Raw genomic sequence first — 12901 nt, forward strand, 5'->3', positions numbered from 1 at the left:
AAAGAAACAAATAAATAAATATATGCATTTGACACAGAGTTTAAGTGTTTTTCATAATTGTTTAATGATTGGTTGGAATTCAAATTCAGTATGAAATAAAGGACACATGATAAAGAGAAAATAGAAGAGAAGAAAGTATTAAAAGAAGCAAAGAGGGAGGGGGAAAGGGGAAGCAAAGACAAATAAATAGGAGATAAAATAAAACAGAAGTCATACATTTTCTAAAAGTTACTACTGAAAATGAAATTAATTGTATTTCTCTAAAGAGATAAATTTAAAAAAAGTGGTCTTGTCTGGGGAGGCGAGCAACTTAACTACTGCTACCAAAATAATAATAGTAATAATAATAACAATAATAATAAATATCATGTTAGAATGCATTTCAGGACTACATCTGGTGATGGGCACATTACTCACATGATTTCTAATCTTTACAAATTTATTAGATTTTAGACCTTAAATTTCATAGCCTCTAAATTACAGATGAAAACACGTACACACTTTCAGCCACTTAGAATACTATTTAAAAACTATTATTGAAGAATATTTCTATGTCTCTAATAAATATAAAGTATCCTCAATTATGTGCAGTGGATTTTAATAGAATCTACCCTTCACTATGATGTGAAGGGCCACAAATGGGTTACAACCAGATATTGACCTTCTCAGTCCTGGATTGGTCTACACTTCCTGAACTGACTACAGCCAGCAGGGAGTTGATCTTTTGTCAACAGCCACCTCAGTTTACCGCAGTTTGCCATATGACTACAATTTATTTTGATATCCATGTCATGAAAATGATTGAGATGTTCTGATATAACAATTAATTCAAACTTCTATTATTATTATCTAACATGCTAAGGAAAGTAGCACAGCCTGTGAACATCACAACTTTTCATTTAGTGTTGAATTTAGGTATCTTTTAAAAATACAAGAGTTCAAATTATTTACATATGATAGATACATTGTGCTTCACAGTCTTGCTTTTCATGTTCTTCCTTCATCTTTGTTTTTTTTTTAACTCTCCTCCTCCTATTCTTCCACTCTTTCAGGCCTTTCCAGTAATATGCCTTGCATACAGGTGTAAATAAGCATGTCCCTATATTCAAAACAGCAATTCTAAAAGTCTGGATGTTTACATTCCCAGTGTTTGGTTTGAGTTCAAATAATTCTGTTCACCCACACCATTACAAAGTGCTACTTGGCATTTATAGTGAATTATATTTGATTAAGACTCTGTTATTTATTATGATAATATCTACATCTATATGTTTTTAGAATGTTCTAAATTTCCAAAGATTTTAACTCTGCCTTTGTCCCAGAAAGACACACATATCAATGTTTTCTAAATGGGGATTCAGACAAGAAAAAATCAAGCATGAAGGCACTCAGATAACTGGATTAGGAAAATTTCACAGCTGGTAAAATATTGGATCTTAAAAATGACTCAGAATTTATATAATTCAACCGTTTACCCTTTGAGGGATGATTAAATTAAAGGGCTCAGAAGAAATGCTAAAAATTCCTGGACTTGGGATGAGGATATCAGGGCTGCAGCTAAAGTTCTGGTATTTCCTGTTTGGCATGGAATTCCATTCTCATAAGTTTTATTTTATTTTATTATTTTATTTTATTTTTTAATTTTTTCCCTATTTTGGCACAGTCATAACCAAGACTGCTTCAAGTTCCAATGTTCCATGATACAGTATTTCAATATTTCCTTATTTTCTGTTTTAATTCTTGTCTTATTATGTTTACTTCATCTCTAGTAATCCTATAACTATTACCAAAGAGAACATAATGTATTTATTTGTTTATTTTTATTTATTTATTTATTTATCTATTTAATGAAATTTATTGACAAATTGGTTTCCATACAACACCCAGTGCTCATCCCAAAAGGTGCCCTCCTCAATACCCATCACCCACCCTCTCCTCCCTCCCACCCCCCATCAACCCTCAGTTTGTTCTCAGTTTTTAACAGTCTCTTATGCTTTGGCTCTCTCCCATTCTAACCTCTTTTTTTTTTTTTTTTTCCTTCCCCTCCCCCATGGGTTTCTGTTAAGTTTCTCAGGATCCACATAAGAGTGAGACCATATGGTATCTGTCTTTCTCTGTATGGCTTATTTCACTTAGCATCACACTCTCCAGTTCCATCCACGTTGCTACAAAAGGCCATATTTCATTTTTTCTCATTGCCATGTAATATTCCATTGTGTATATAAACCACAATTTCTTTATCCATTCATCAGTTGATGGACATTTAGGCTCTTTCCATAATTTGGCTATTGTTGAGAGTGCTGCTATGAACATTGGGGTACAAGTGGCCCTATGCATCAGTGCTCCTGTATCCCTTGGATAAATTCCTAGCAGTGCTATTGCTGGGTCATAGGGTAGGTCTATTTTTAATTTTCTGAGGAACCTCCACACTGCTTTCCAGAGCGGCTGCACCAATTTGCATTCCCACCAACAGTGCAAGAGGGTTCCCGTTTCTCCACATCCTCTCCAGCATCTATAGTCTCCTGATTTGTTCATTTTGGCCACTCTGACTGGCGTGAGGTGATACCTGAGTGTGGTTTTGATTTGTATTTCCCTGATAAGGAGCGACGCTGAACATCTTTTCATGTGCCTGTTGGCCATCCGGATGTCTTCTTTAGAGAAGTGTCTATTCATGTTTTCTGCCCATTTCTTCAGTGGGTTATTTGTTTTTCGGGTGTGGAGTTTGGTGAGCTCTTTATAGATTTTGGATACTAGCCCTTTGTCCGATATGTCATTTGCGAATATCTTTTCCCATTCCGTTGGTTGCCTTTTAGTTTTGTTGGTTGTTTCCTTTGCTGTGCAGAAGCTTTTTATCTTCATAAGGTCCCAGTAATTCACTTTTGCTTTTAATTCCCTTGCCTTTGGGGATGTGTCGAGTAAGAGATTGCTACGGCTGAGGTCAGAGAGGTCTTTTCCTGCTTTCTCCTCTAAGGTTTTGATGGTTTCCTGTCTCACATTTAGGTCCTTTATCCATTTTGAGTTTATTTTTGTGAATGGTGTGAGAAAGTGGTCTAGTTTCAACCTTCTGCATGTTGCTGTCCAGTTCTCCCAGCACCATTTGTTAAAGAGGCTGTCTTTTTTCCATTGGATGTTCTTTCCTGCTTTGTCAAAGATGAGTTGGCCATACGTTTGTGGGTCTAGTTCTGGGGTTTCTATTCTATTCCATTGGTCTATGTGTCTGTTTTGGTGCCAATACCATGCTGTCTTGATGATGACAGCTTTGTAGTAGAGGCTAAAGTCTGGGATTGTGATGCCTCCTGCTTTGGTCTTCTTCTTCAAAATTCCTTTGGCTATTCGGGGCCTTTTGTGGTTCCATATGAATTTTAGGATTGCTTGTTCTAGTTTCGAGAAGAATGCTGGTGCAATTTTGATTGGGATTGCATTGAATGTGTAGATAGCTTTGGGTAGTATTGACATTTTGACAATATTTATTTTTCCAATCCATGAGCAGGGAATGTCTTTCCATTTCTTTAAATCTTCTTCAATTTCCTTCAGAAGCTTTCTATAGTTTTCAGCATACAGATCTTTTACATCTTTGGTTAGATTTATTCCTAGGTATTTTATGCTTCTTGGTGCAATTGTGAATGGGACCAGTTTCTTTATTTGTCTTTCTGTTGCTTCATTGTTAGTGTATAAGAATGCAACTGATTTCTGTACATTGATTTTGTATCCTGCAACTTTGCTGAATTCCTGTATCAGTTCTAGCAGACTTTTGGTGGAGTCTATCGGATTTTCCATGTATAATATCATGTCATCTGCAAAAAGCGAAAGCTTGACTTCATCTTTGCCAATTTTGATGCCTTTGATTTCCTTTTGTTGTCTGATTGCTGATGCTAGAACTTCCAGCACTATGTTAAACAGCAGCGGTGAGAGTGGGCATCCTTGTCGTGTTCCTGATCTCAGGGAAAAAGCTGTCAGTTTTTCCCCGTTGAGGATGATGTTAGCTGTGGGCTTTTCATAAATGGCTTTTATGATCTTTAAGTATGTTCCTTCTATCCCGACTTTCTCAAGGGTTTTTATTAAGAAAGGGTGCTGGATTTTGTCGAAGGCCTTTTCTGCATCGATTGACAGGATCATATGGTTCTTCTCTCTTTTTTTGTTAATGTGATGTATCACGTTGATTGATTTGCGAATGTTGAACCAGCCCTGCATCCCAGGAATGAATCCCACTTGATCATGGTGAATAATTCTTTTTATATGCCATTGAATTCGATTTGCTAGTATCTTATTGAGAATTTTTGCATCCATATTCATCAGGGATATTGGCCTGTAGTTCTCTTTTTTTACTGGGCCTCTGTCTGGTTTAGGAATCAAAGTAATTCTGGCTTCATAGAATGAGTCTGGAAGTTTTCCTTCCCTTTATATTTCTTGGAATAGCTTGAGAAGGATAGGGGTATTATCTCTGCTTTAAACGTCTGGTAGAACTCCCCTGGGAAGCCATCTGGTCCTGAACTCTTATTTGTTAGGAGATTTTTGATAACCGATTCAATTTCTTCGCTGGTTATGGGTCTGTTCAAGCTTTCTATTTCCTCCTGATTGAGTTTTGGAAGAGTGTGGGTGTTCAGGAATTTGTCCATTTCTTCCAGGTTGTCCAATTTGTTGGCATATAATTTTTCATAGTATTCTCTGATAATTGTTTGTATCTCTGAAGGATTGGTTGTAATAATTCCATTTTCATTCATGATTTTATCTATATGGGTCATCTCCCTTTTATTTTTTAGAAGCCTGGCTAGAGGTTTGTCAATTTTGTTTATTTTTTCAAAAAACCAACTCTTGGTGTCATTGATCTGCTCTACAGTTTTTTTAGATTCTATATTGTTTATTTCTGCTCTGGTCTTTATTATTTCTCTTCTTCTGCTGGGTTTAGGCTGCCTTTGCTGTTCTGCTTCTATTTCCTTTAGGTGTGCTGTTAGATTTTGTATTTGGAATTTTTCTTGTTTCTTAAGATAGGCCTGGATTCCAATGTATTTTCCTCTCAGGACTGCCTTTGCTGCGTCCCAAAGCATTTGGATTGTTGTATTTTCATTTTTGTTTGTTTCCATATATTTTTTAATTTCTTGTCTCATTGCCTGGTTGACCCACTCATTCGTTAGTAGGGTGTTCTTTAACCTCCATGCTTTTGGAGGTTTTCCAGACTTTTTTCTGTGGTTGATTTCAAGCTTCATAGCATTGTGGTCTGAAAGTAAGCATGGTATAATTTCAATTCTTGTAAACTTATGAAGGGCTGTTCTGTGACCCAGTATATGATCTATCTTGGAGAATGTTCCATGTGCACTCGAGAAGAAAGTATATTCTGTTGCTTTGGGATGCAGAGTTCTAAATAGATCTGTCAAGTCCATCTGATCCAATGTCTCATTCAGGGCCCTTGTTTCTTTATTGACCGTGTGTCTAGATGATCTATCCATTTCTGTAAGTGGGGTGTTAAAGTCCCCTGCAATTACCACATTCTTATCAATAAGGTTGCTTATGTTTATGAGTAATTGTTTTATATATTTGGGGGCTCTGGTATTTGGCGCATAGACATTTATAATTGTTAGCTCTTCCTGATGGATAGACCCTGTAACTATTATATAATGTCCTTCTTCATCTCTTGTTCAGCCTTTAATTTAAAGTCTAGTTTGTCTGATATAAGTATGGCTACTCCAGCTTTCTTTTGGCTTCCAGTCGCATGATAAATAGTTCTCCATCCCCTCACTCTCAATCTAAAGGTGTCCTCAGGTCTAAAATGAGTCTCTTGTAGACAGCAAATAGATGGGTCTTGTTTTTTTATCCATTCTGATACCCTATGTCTTTTGGTTGGTGCATTTAGTCCATTTACATTCAGTGTTATTATAGAAAGATACGGGTTTAGAGTCATTGTGATGTCTGTATGTTTTATGCTTGTAGTGATGCCTCTGGTACTTTTCTCACAGGGTCCCCTTTAGGATCTCTTGTAGGGCTGGTTTAGTGGTGACAAATTCCTTCAGTTTTTGTTTGTTTGGGAAGACCTTTATCTCTCCTTCTATTCTAAATGACAGACTTGCTGGATAAAGGATTCTCAGCTGCATATTTTTTCTGTCTAGCACCCTGAAAATCTCGTGCCAATTCTTTCTGGCCTGCCAAGTTTCAAAAGAGAGATCAGTCATGAGTCTTATAGGTCTCCCTTTATATGTGAGGGCACGTTTACCCCTTGCTGCTTTCAGAATTTTCTCTTTATCCTTGTATTTTGCCAGTTTCACTATGATATGTCATGCAGAAGATCAATTCAAGTTACGTCTGAAGGGAGTTCTCTGTGCCTCTTGGATTTCAATGCCTTTTTCCTTCCCCAGTTCAGGGAAGTTCTCAGCTATTATTTCTTCAAGTACCCCTTTAGCACCTTTCCCTCTCTCTTCCTCCTCTGGGATACCAATTATGCGTATATTATTTCTTTTTAGTGTATCACTTAGTTCTCTAATTTTCCCCTCATACTCCTGGATTTTTTTATCTCTCTTTTTCTCAGCTTCCTCTTTTTCCATAACTTTATCTTCTAGTTCACCTATTCTCTCCTCTGCCTCTTCAAGCCGAGCTGTGGTGGTTTCCATTTTGTTATGCATTTCGTTTAAAGCGTTTTTCAGCTCCTCGTGACTGTTCCTTAGTCCCTTGATCTCTGTAGCAAGAGATTCTCTGCTGTCCTCTATACTGTTTTCAAGCCCAGTGATTAATTTTATGACTATTATTCTAAATTCACTTTCTGTTATATTATTTAAATCCTTTTTGAGCAGCTCATTAGCTGTTGTTATTTCCTGGAGATTCTTCTGAGGGGAATTCTTACGCTTGGTCATTTTGGATAGTCCCTGGCGTGGTGAGGACCTGCAGGGCACTTTCCCTCTGCTGTGGTGTATAACTGGAGTTGGTGGGCAGGGCCGCAGTCAGACCTGATGTCTGCCCCCAGCCCACCGCTGGGGCCACAGTCAGACTGGTGTGTGCCTTCTCTTCCCCTCTCCTAGGGGCGGGATTCACTGTGGGGTGGTGTGGCTCGTCTGGGCTACTTGCACCCTGCCAGGCTTGTGATGCTGGGGATCTGGTGTATTAGCTGGGGTGGGTAGGCAAGGGGCTAGGGGGCAGGAGGGGCAGGCTTAGCTCGCTTCTCCTTAGGTGATCCACTTCAGGAGGGGCCCTGTGGCAGCGGGAGGGAGTCAGATCCGCTGCTGGAGGTTTGGCTCCGCAGAAGTGCAGAGTTGGGTGTTTGTGTGGAGCGAGCTAGTTCCCTTGCAGGAACTGGTTCTCTTTGGGATTTTGGCTGGGGGATGGGCAGGGGAGATGGCGCTGGCGAGCGCCTTTGTTCCCCACCAAACTGAGCTCTGTTGTCCGGGGGCTCAGCAGCTCTCCCTCCCTTTGTCTTCCAGCCTTCCCGCTTTCCGAGCAGAGCTGTTAACTTATGACCTCCCAGACTCTAAGTAGCGCTTGGTGTGGGAACACAGTCCATCAGGCCCCTCCGCTTTTGCAAGCCAGACTCAGGGGCTCTGCTTGGCCGGGGAGCCGCCCCTCCACCCCGGCTCCCTCCCGCCAGTCCGTGGAGCGCGCACCGCCTCGCCGCCCTTCCTACCCTCTTCCGTGGGCTTCTCGTCTGCGTTTGGCTCCGGCGACTTCATTCTGCTAATCCTCTGGCGGTTTTCTGGGTTATTTAGACAGGTGTAGATGGAATCTAAGTGATCAGCAGGACGTGCGGTGAGCCCAGTGTCCTCCTAAGCCGCTATCTTGCAAAACCTCGAACATAATGTATTTAATTCCTAAAAATAGCTAAGTGAAGACAATCATGTTCAGAGAATTTCTCCCAAAATTATTGAAGAAACTCTGGGATAACTATAAACAAACACTAGGAATCACTAAAATCAAAGTCTACACTCTAAGGCAAAATGTGTTGACGTATGTGCTCGCTTAGGCAGCACATATACTAAAATGTGTTGACGTAAACACCAAAGTAGCAGTCATAAAGTGATGAAAGAACCTGACCAGAGCACTCATGAAGGATGTGACACCCAAGACAGAGGGAATGTACAGTCACAAGTTGAGAATAAGCTTTCTTCCCAAAGTAGGATATTTTTTTTTTCCACAGTTATCCGCCTTACTCTGGAACAATAGAATCTGTAATGTTGGCAGGTTTTCACCTATATTAGACTAAAGATTATTTATATTTATACATCAGAACCAAAGAAGACTACTTAGCATACTATAAAAGTGGGTATATATTTGCCTATGTTTTCTTTTATATAAACTTTCGGGCTACAACTAAGTGCATATAACCAAGACAAACACATCTGTGTTAAATAAGTTTCCGTTACAAATTCCTCAACGGTAGCCATATCTCCTTTCTCCCTCATATCATTCCCAATACACTTCAGAAGACCATTAAAAAAAACACATGGATTTTCCTTTTCTTTGGATATGCTGCTAATCTAGGCTAATTCAAACTTCATCCACCACTAGGGAAGTGCAGCATCACCTCAGATAGCAGTGAGTGCTGGAATATAGTCAAAATAGCAGAAAAAGTAGAAATGGACAAAGTGCAAGAGCATGGTGAGGAAAATAAAAGTGAAAAAATGTTAGGAGGTAAAGATTGTTAGGAATGGAAGACAGATATAAATCAGGGAAGAGAAAAAGAAGAGGTATAAGAAAGAGGGAGGGGAAAAACGCTTAAATTGGGGAAAGGCAGAGCCCACTAATGGCAAAAATGCCACGAGTTTGCTAACACTACTCTAGAAAGGAAAGAATGGGCTGATATTGAACTATGTTATAGAAAATTTGACGTTTATTTCATTCTTTCAATTTATATTATTTAAGTGCCAATTATATGTTAAAACTAAACAGAAAAATAAAAGCAAACATACATGACAAATATGCCTAGAAGCATGAGACCCTTTTTGATTCACTGGGTTGAGAAAGTAAGGAGTCAAGCACTATATAGGTGGTTGAGCAGTTTCCTTCCAACAAAAAAAATCTTCATGTTGAGGAGTTTTTGCTTATGTTCTTTAATTTCTGAAGTTAGGTGAAAGTCAATGTTAAGGGTCATTATACCACCCAGCCCCTCATGATACCATAGAGACATTCTATCAGAAGGATGTATAATGGCCAGGTAGACTAACAGCCTTAAACATTTTCTGTTTGTTTTATTAGAGGTCTTATGTTAGAGTTAGAAGGCATTGGTGACCTCTGTAATGTCATTTCTGCAAGAAAGAATTACTTTAAATGCAATGTCAACAGAAAAGACTAGAAGTGAATGAGGGAAGCAGATTTCACTGCCTGTGCCTTATAGTGATGAGTTAGTTTTAATAATACTGCATGGTATACAGCACCTTTCAAAGCTAAAGTTGCTTTGTACCGGTAATCTCATATCCTCTTAAAATTATCTTTCTGAGGTAAGAAGTAGGTTAGACTATCCTAATTTAATAATTTAGGAATAGGAGTTCAAGAAATTACTTTCTTCAATTTTACATAGTAAACTTATTTATAATTAGAATTTTACAAGTGTTACAATGGCAAGATTTTTTTATATAATGAGAATGTAATTTTCCTAATCTTTTTCTTTCATACAAGAATCCACCTTTAAGGCATATCCACTATTACCAAACCAAAGAATGTCCAAAACTGACTAATCCTTGTCAAAGTCACTGTCTCCATGGCAGAGGTGTTAGAAAACAAAGTTCAAAGAGAATGAAAGACAGGGTTGAAGAATCCTGTGATATCAAAATAGAGTGGTGAAATCTAAAAGGTAACTCCAACTTCTGGTTCCAACTTGAATGTTATTGAGGAAAAAATAGGACAGATGCCTACATTTAGGGATAAGAAACAATATCATCACCATTTGTTTTATGTGGGAATGCAAGATAGAACAATAAGGTGTCTTTGAAAGCTCTATAATGATATATTTCTCCTTTTCTTTTTCAGAATGTAAAAGCATTGGATTTTTGGAAGCATATATCAACTGCCTGTTGATTTGTCTATACACATTTAAACCACTCCAACAGTAGGAGAATTTTAAAATGAGATTTTCTATAACCACATGTTTTTCTTTGTGTTGCAAAATATTTTATCCATGAATAATGAAATGTAAGATAAGTAAACTCTAAGATATGAAAGCAGGAAGTTGGAAAGACAGAGGATTTAAAATAGAATAAGTTTTGTCAAGCATGAAAAAGAGAAGAGATAAAAATAACTTTCTCTACCTCAGAAGAATACTGGTTAACATACAATTATTAAAATAATTAAATATATTAAGCTATATTAAAATATTATAAAAAATACAAAAAGTGAATATCAATAATTGGATAATAAGTATATTCATTTCCAAAAGAGGAAATCAACCTTTAACTCTCAAAAGAATCCTGTTCTTTTGCATAATAATTGTTAAAAATAAAATATGTTAGGCCATCAGACAAGTTAAGTACAGTGAAGAAGATGCATTTTAAAGTGCCCTGGTTGTTCCTTTTAAATGATATCATTAAGAATTTGGGATAAGGAAGGATAGAAAACGTAGGAGCCATCCATGTTTAACAATGCATCAACACCAAACTTTCTAAACATTGAATTCATTGTTCTGGAATGATTTTAGTAAAACCTTTATGTTTTTTTAAGTATTTATTTATTTATTTATTTATTCATTTATTTAGAGCATGAGCAGAGAGGGGCAGAGGGAGAGAGAGAATCTCAAACAGGCTCTGCACTGTCAGTACAGAGCCTGACACGGGGCTTAATCTCATGAACCCATGAGATCATGATCTGAGCTGAAACCAAGAGTTGGACATTTGACTGACTGAGACACCCTGGTGCCCATTTTTAGTAAAACTTTAAGGCAAAAAAAAATCGTTTCTGGTCTCTTACAAAAATTGACGTGTACTGTTGTGTCTACAGACCATTTTGATGAGATTTAGTTGAGAAAATTAGTTACATGGAGTCAAACCATTTTTTTTTAACAAATAATGATGCCAATATTGGCTTTATTGAATTAAAGATAGAATAAAAAAATCACTTGTAGAGATTGAAATAACATTTGAAATACAATGAAAATATTTGGCAAGTTGATTTCTTTGAAGTAGTCAATTTGTAAAGTTTCTAAGAGACTGTGGTAAGAAGTCAGAGGAATAGCTGAAGATGAGCATTTCTTTTGCCATGACTGACCATTGCAAGAAATGGACAACTGCATGGTTTCCAGTGGCATGCATACTTTATGGAAAGCAAACAGGTGACTCCTACTTTATTGCCACACATCCAAAACCATCCATGTTCAGAAACCTATACTTTTCAAAAAATGGCCAAGTTCTCAAAATCCCAGAGTCAACTTTTTAAATCCTAAGAATAACCCACCATTGCTTGCTGGCATGTGAATGTCTTTGTTAAGTTTGCAGGCAGAGAATATGTAAATCCTAAGATAATGATAAAGTTTTGTACATATATTTTTTTCAAATATCTAGAAGCAAATGCAATTTCTTTAGAACATGGATACACTTCCTGATGACAAACACTTGCCCAGAGCTTTCTGTAGAGCCCCTGTAACATCCTTGTTCCTGAGGCTATAGATGAGTGGGTTGAGCAAGGGAGTGAGGATAGTGTAGAAGGCAGACACAGCCTTGTCCTTGTCAGGGGTATGGTAAGAGTGAGGCAGCACATAGGTGTACATGGCAGCCCCATAGAAAAGGCTAACAACCACCATGTGTGAGGAGCAAGTGGCCACTGCCTTTCGTCTCCCCTCTGCTTCACTCATTCTATAAACAGTGATGAGAATCCTTGTATAAGAGGCTGAGATGACAGAGAAAGGGATGAGGAGCATCATGATGCAGCAGACATACATGGCTGTCTCGTAAGTTGATGTGTCAGTACAGGAGAGCTTCAGAAGGGCAGGGACCTCACAGAAGAAGTGGTTGATTTCTCGAGAGGCACAGAACGGGAACTGCATGGTGACTGGGGTAAGCAGGAAGCCATCTATGGACCCTCCCAGCCAGGCTGCCAGTACAATCAACATGCAGACCTTTCGGCTCATGAGGACAGGATAGCGCAAAGGGTTACAGATGGCTACATAGCGGTCATAAGACATGAGTCCTAGGAGAAAAAACTCAGCCCCTGCCAATGTCAGGTAAAGGAAGTGCTGGGCAGTGCATCCTGCAAAGGATATGGCCCTCTGGCCCAAGATCTGGTCAACCAGCATTTTTGGCACAATGGTAGAAATGTACAAGATGTCCATGAGGGAGAGTTGACTGAGCAAGTAGTACATGGGGGTGTGGAGGCGGGAGTCTATGTGGATCAGAATGATCATGATGGTGTTGCTGGCTATGGAGATGACAAAAACGAAGAGGATGAGGGCAAAGAGAAGCCAGGGAAAATCATTGTCACTGAACAAGCCCAGGAGAAGAAAGTCGGCATACATGGAATAATTGCCCCACTCCATAGCTCTGTAGGTTACACTAAAAAGACATGAATATGATAGGTAAGGTTGGGCACAAAAGATAAATATTTAGTTTGTTTAAAATATTATAATGCAGTCATGGACAAAATCAAGACAAATCAATCAATCTCAGTGTGTAATTCTCTCCCTTTTCTAATAATTCCTGGGATTGATTCTGATGTGTTTCTTTGAGAAATGTATTTTTAACTTTGGGCCCTAAGGATGATCCACCCTATGCATAAAGCTCAAAAATTCCAACTTCCTGGAAGAACAACCTCAGAAGATTTATATATGCAGCACCATATAATCACTCACTCAAGGATGATATACTTGATTTGCTATTACTTTTAAAGTTAGACGTCATGGTGAGACAATTTTATGTCCTTTTACTTAAAAATACGTATTTATTTATTTATTCATTTACTTTGTGTTTATTTTTGCTCAAACATAATTTTACATAAGGAAAGA

The 12901-nt window shown here is 38.2% G+C and overlaps 1 protein-coding gene across 1 annotated transcript; it reads right to left on the reverse strand.

The window, feature by feature from the left end:
* Positions 1-11482: 11482 nt before the first annotated feature.
* On the reverse strand, positions 11483-12454 carry LOC122469037 (olfactory receptor 2T27). The gene has a single exon (XM_043556092.1). The coding sequence runs from the start codon at positions 12434-12436 to the stop codon at positions 11483-11485; it is 954 nt and encodes a 317-aa protein (XP_043412027.1). The 5' UTR covers positions 12437-12454.
* Between the last annotated feature and the right edge of the window lie 447 nt (positions 12455-12901).

This window comes from Prionailurus bengalensis, chromosome A1 (assembly GCF_016509475.1).
Source record: "Prionailurus bengalensis isolate Pbe53 chromosome A1, Fcat_Pben_1.1_paternal_pri, whole genome shotgun sequence".
In the NCBI taxonomy this organism is placed as follows: Eukaryota; Metazoa; Chordata; class Mammalia; order Carnivora; family Felidae; genus Prionailurus; species Prionailurus bengalensis.

Coding starts and splice junctions, on each gene's coding strand:
- LOC122469037 (XM_043556092.1), bottom strand. CDS start 12,436: ATGGAGTGGGGCAATTATTCCATGTATGCCGACTTTCTTCTCCTGGGC.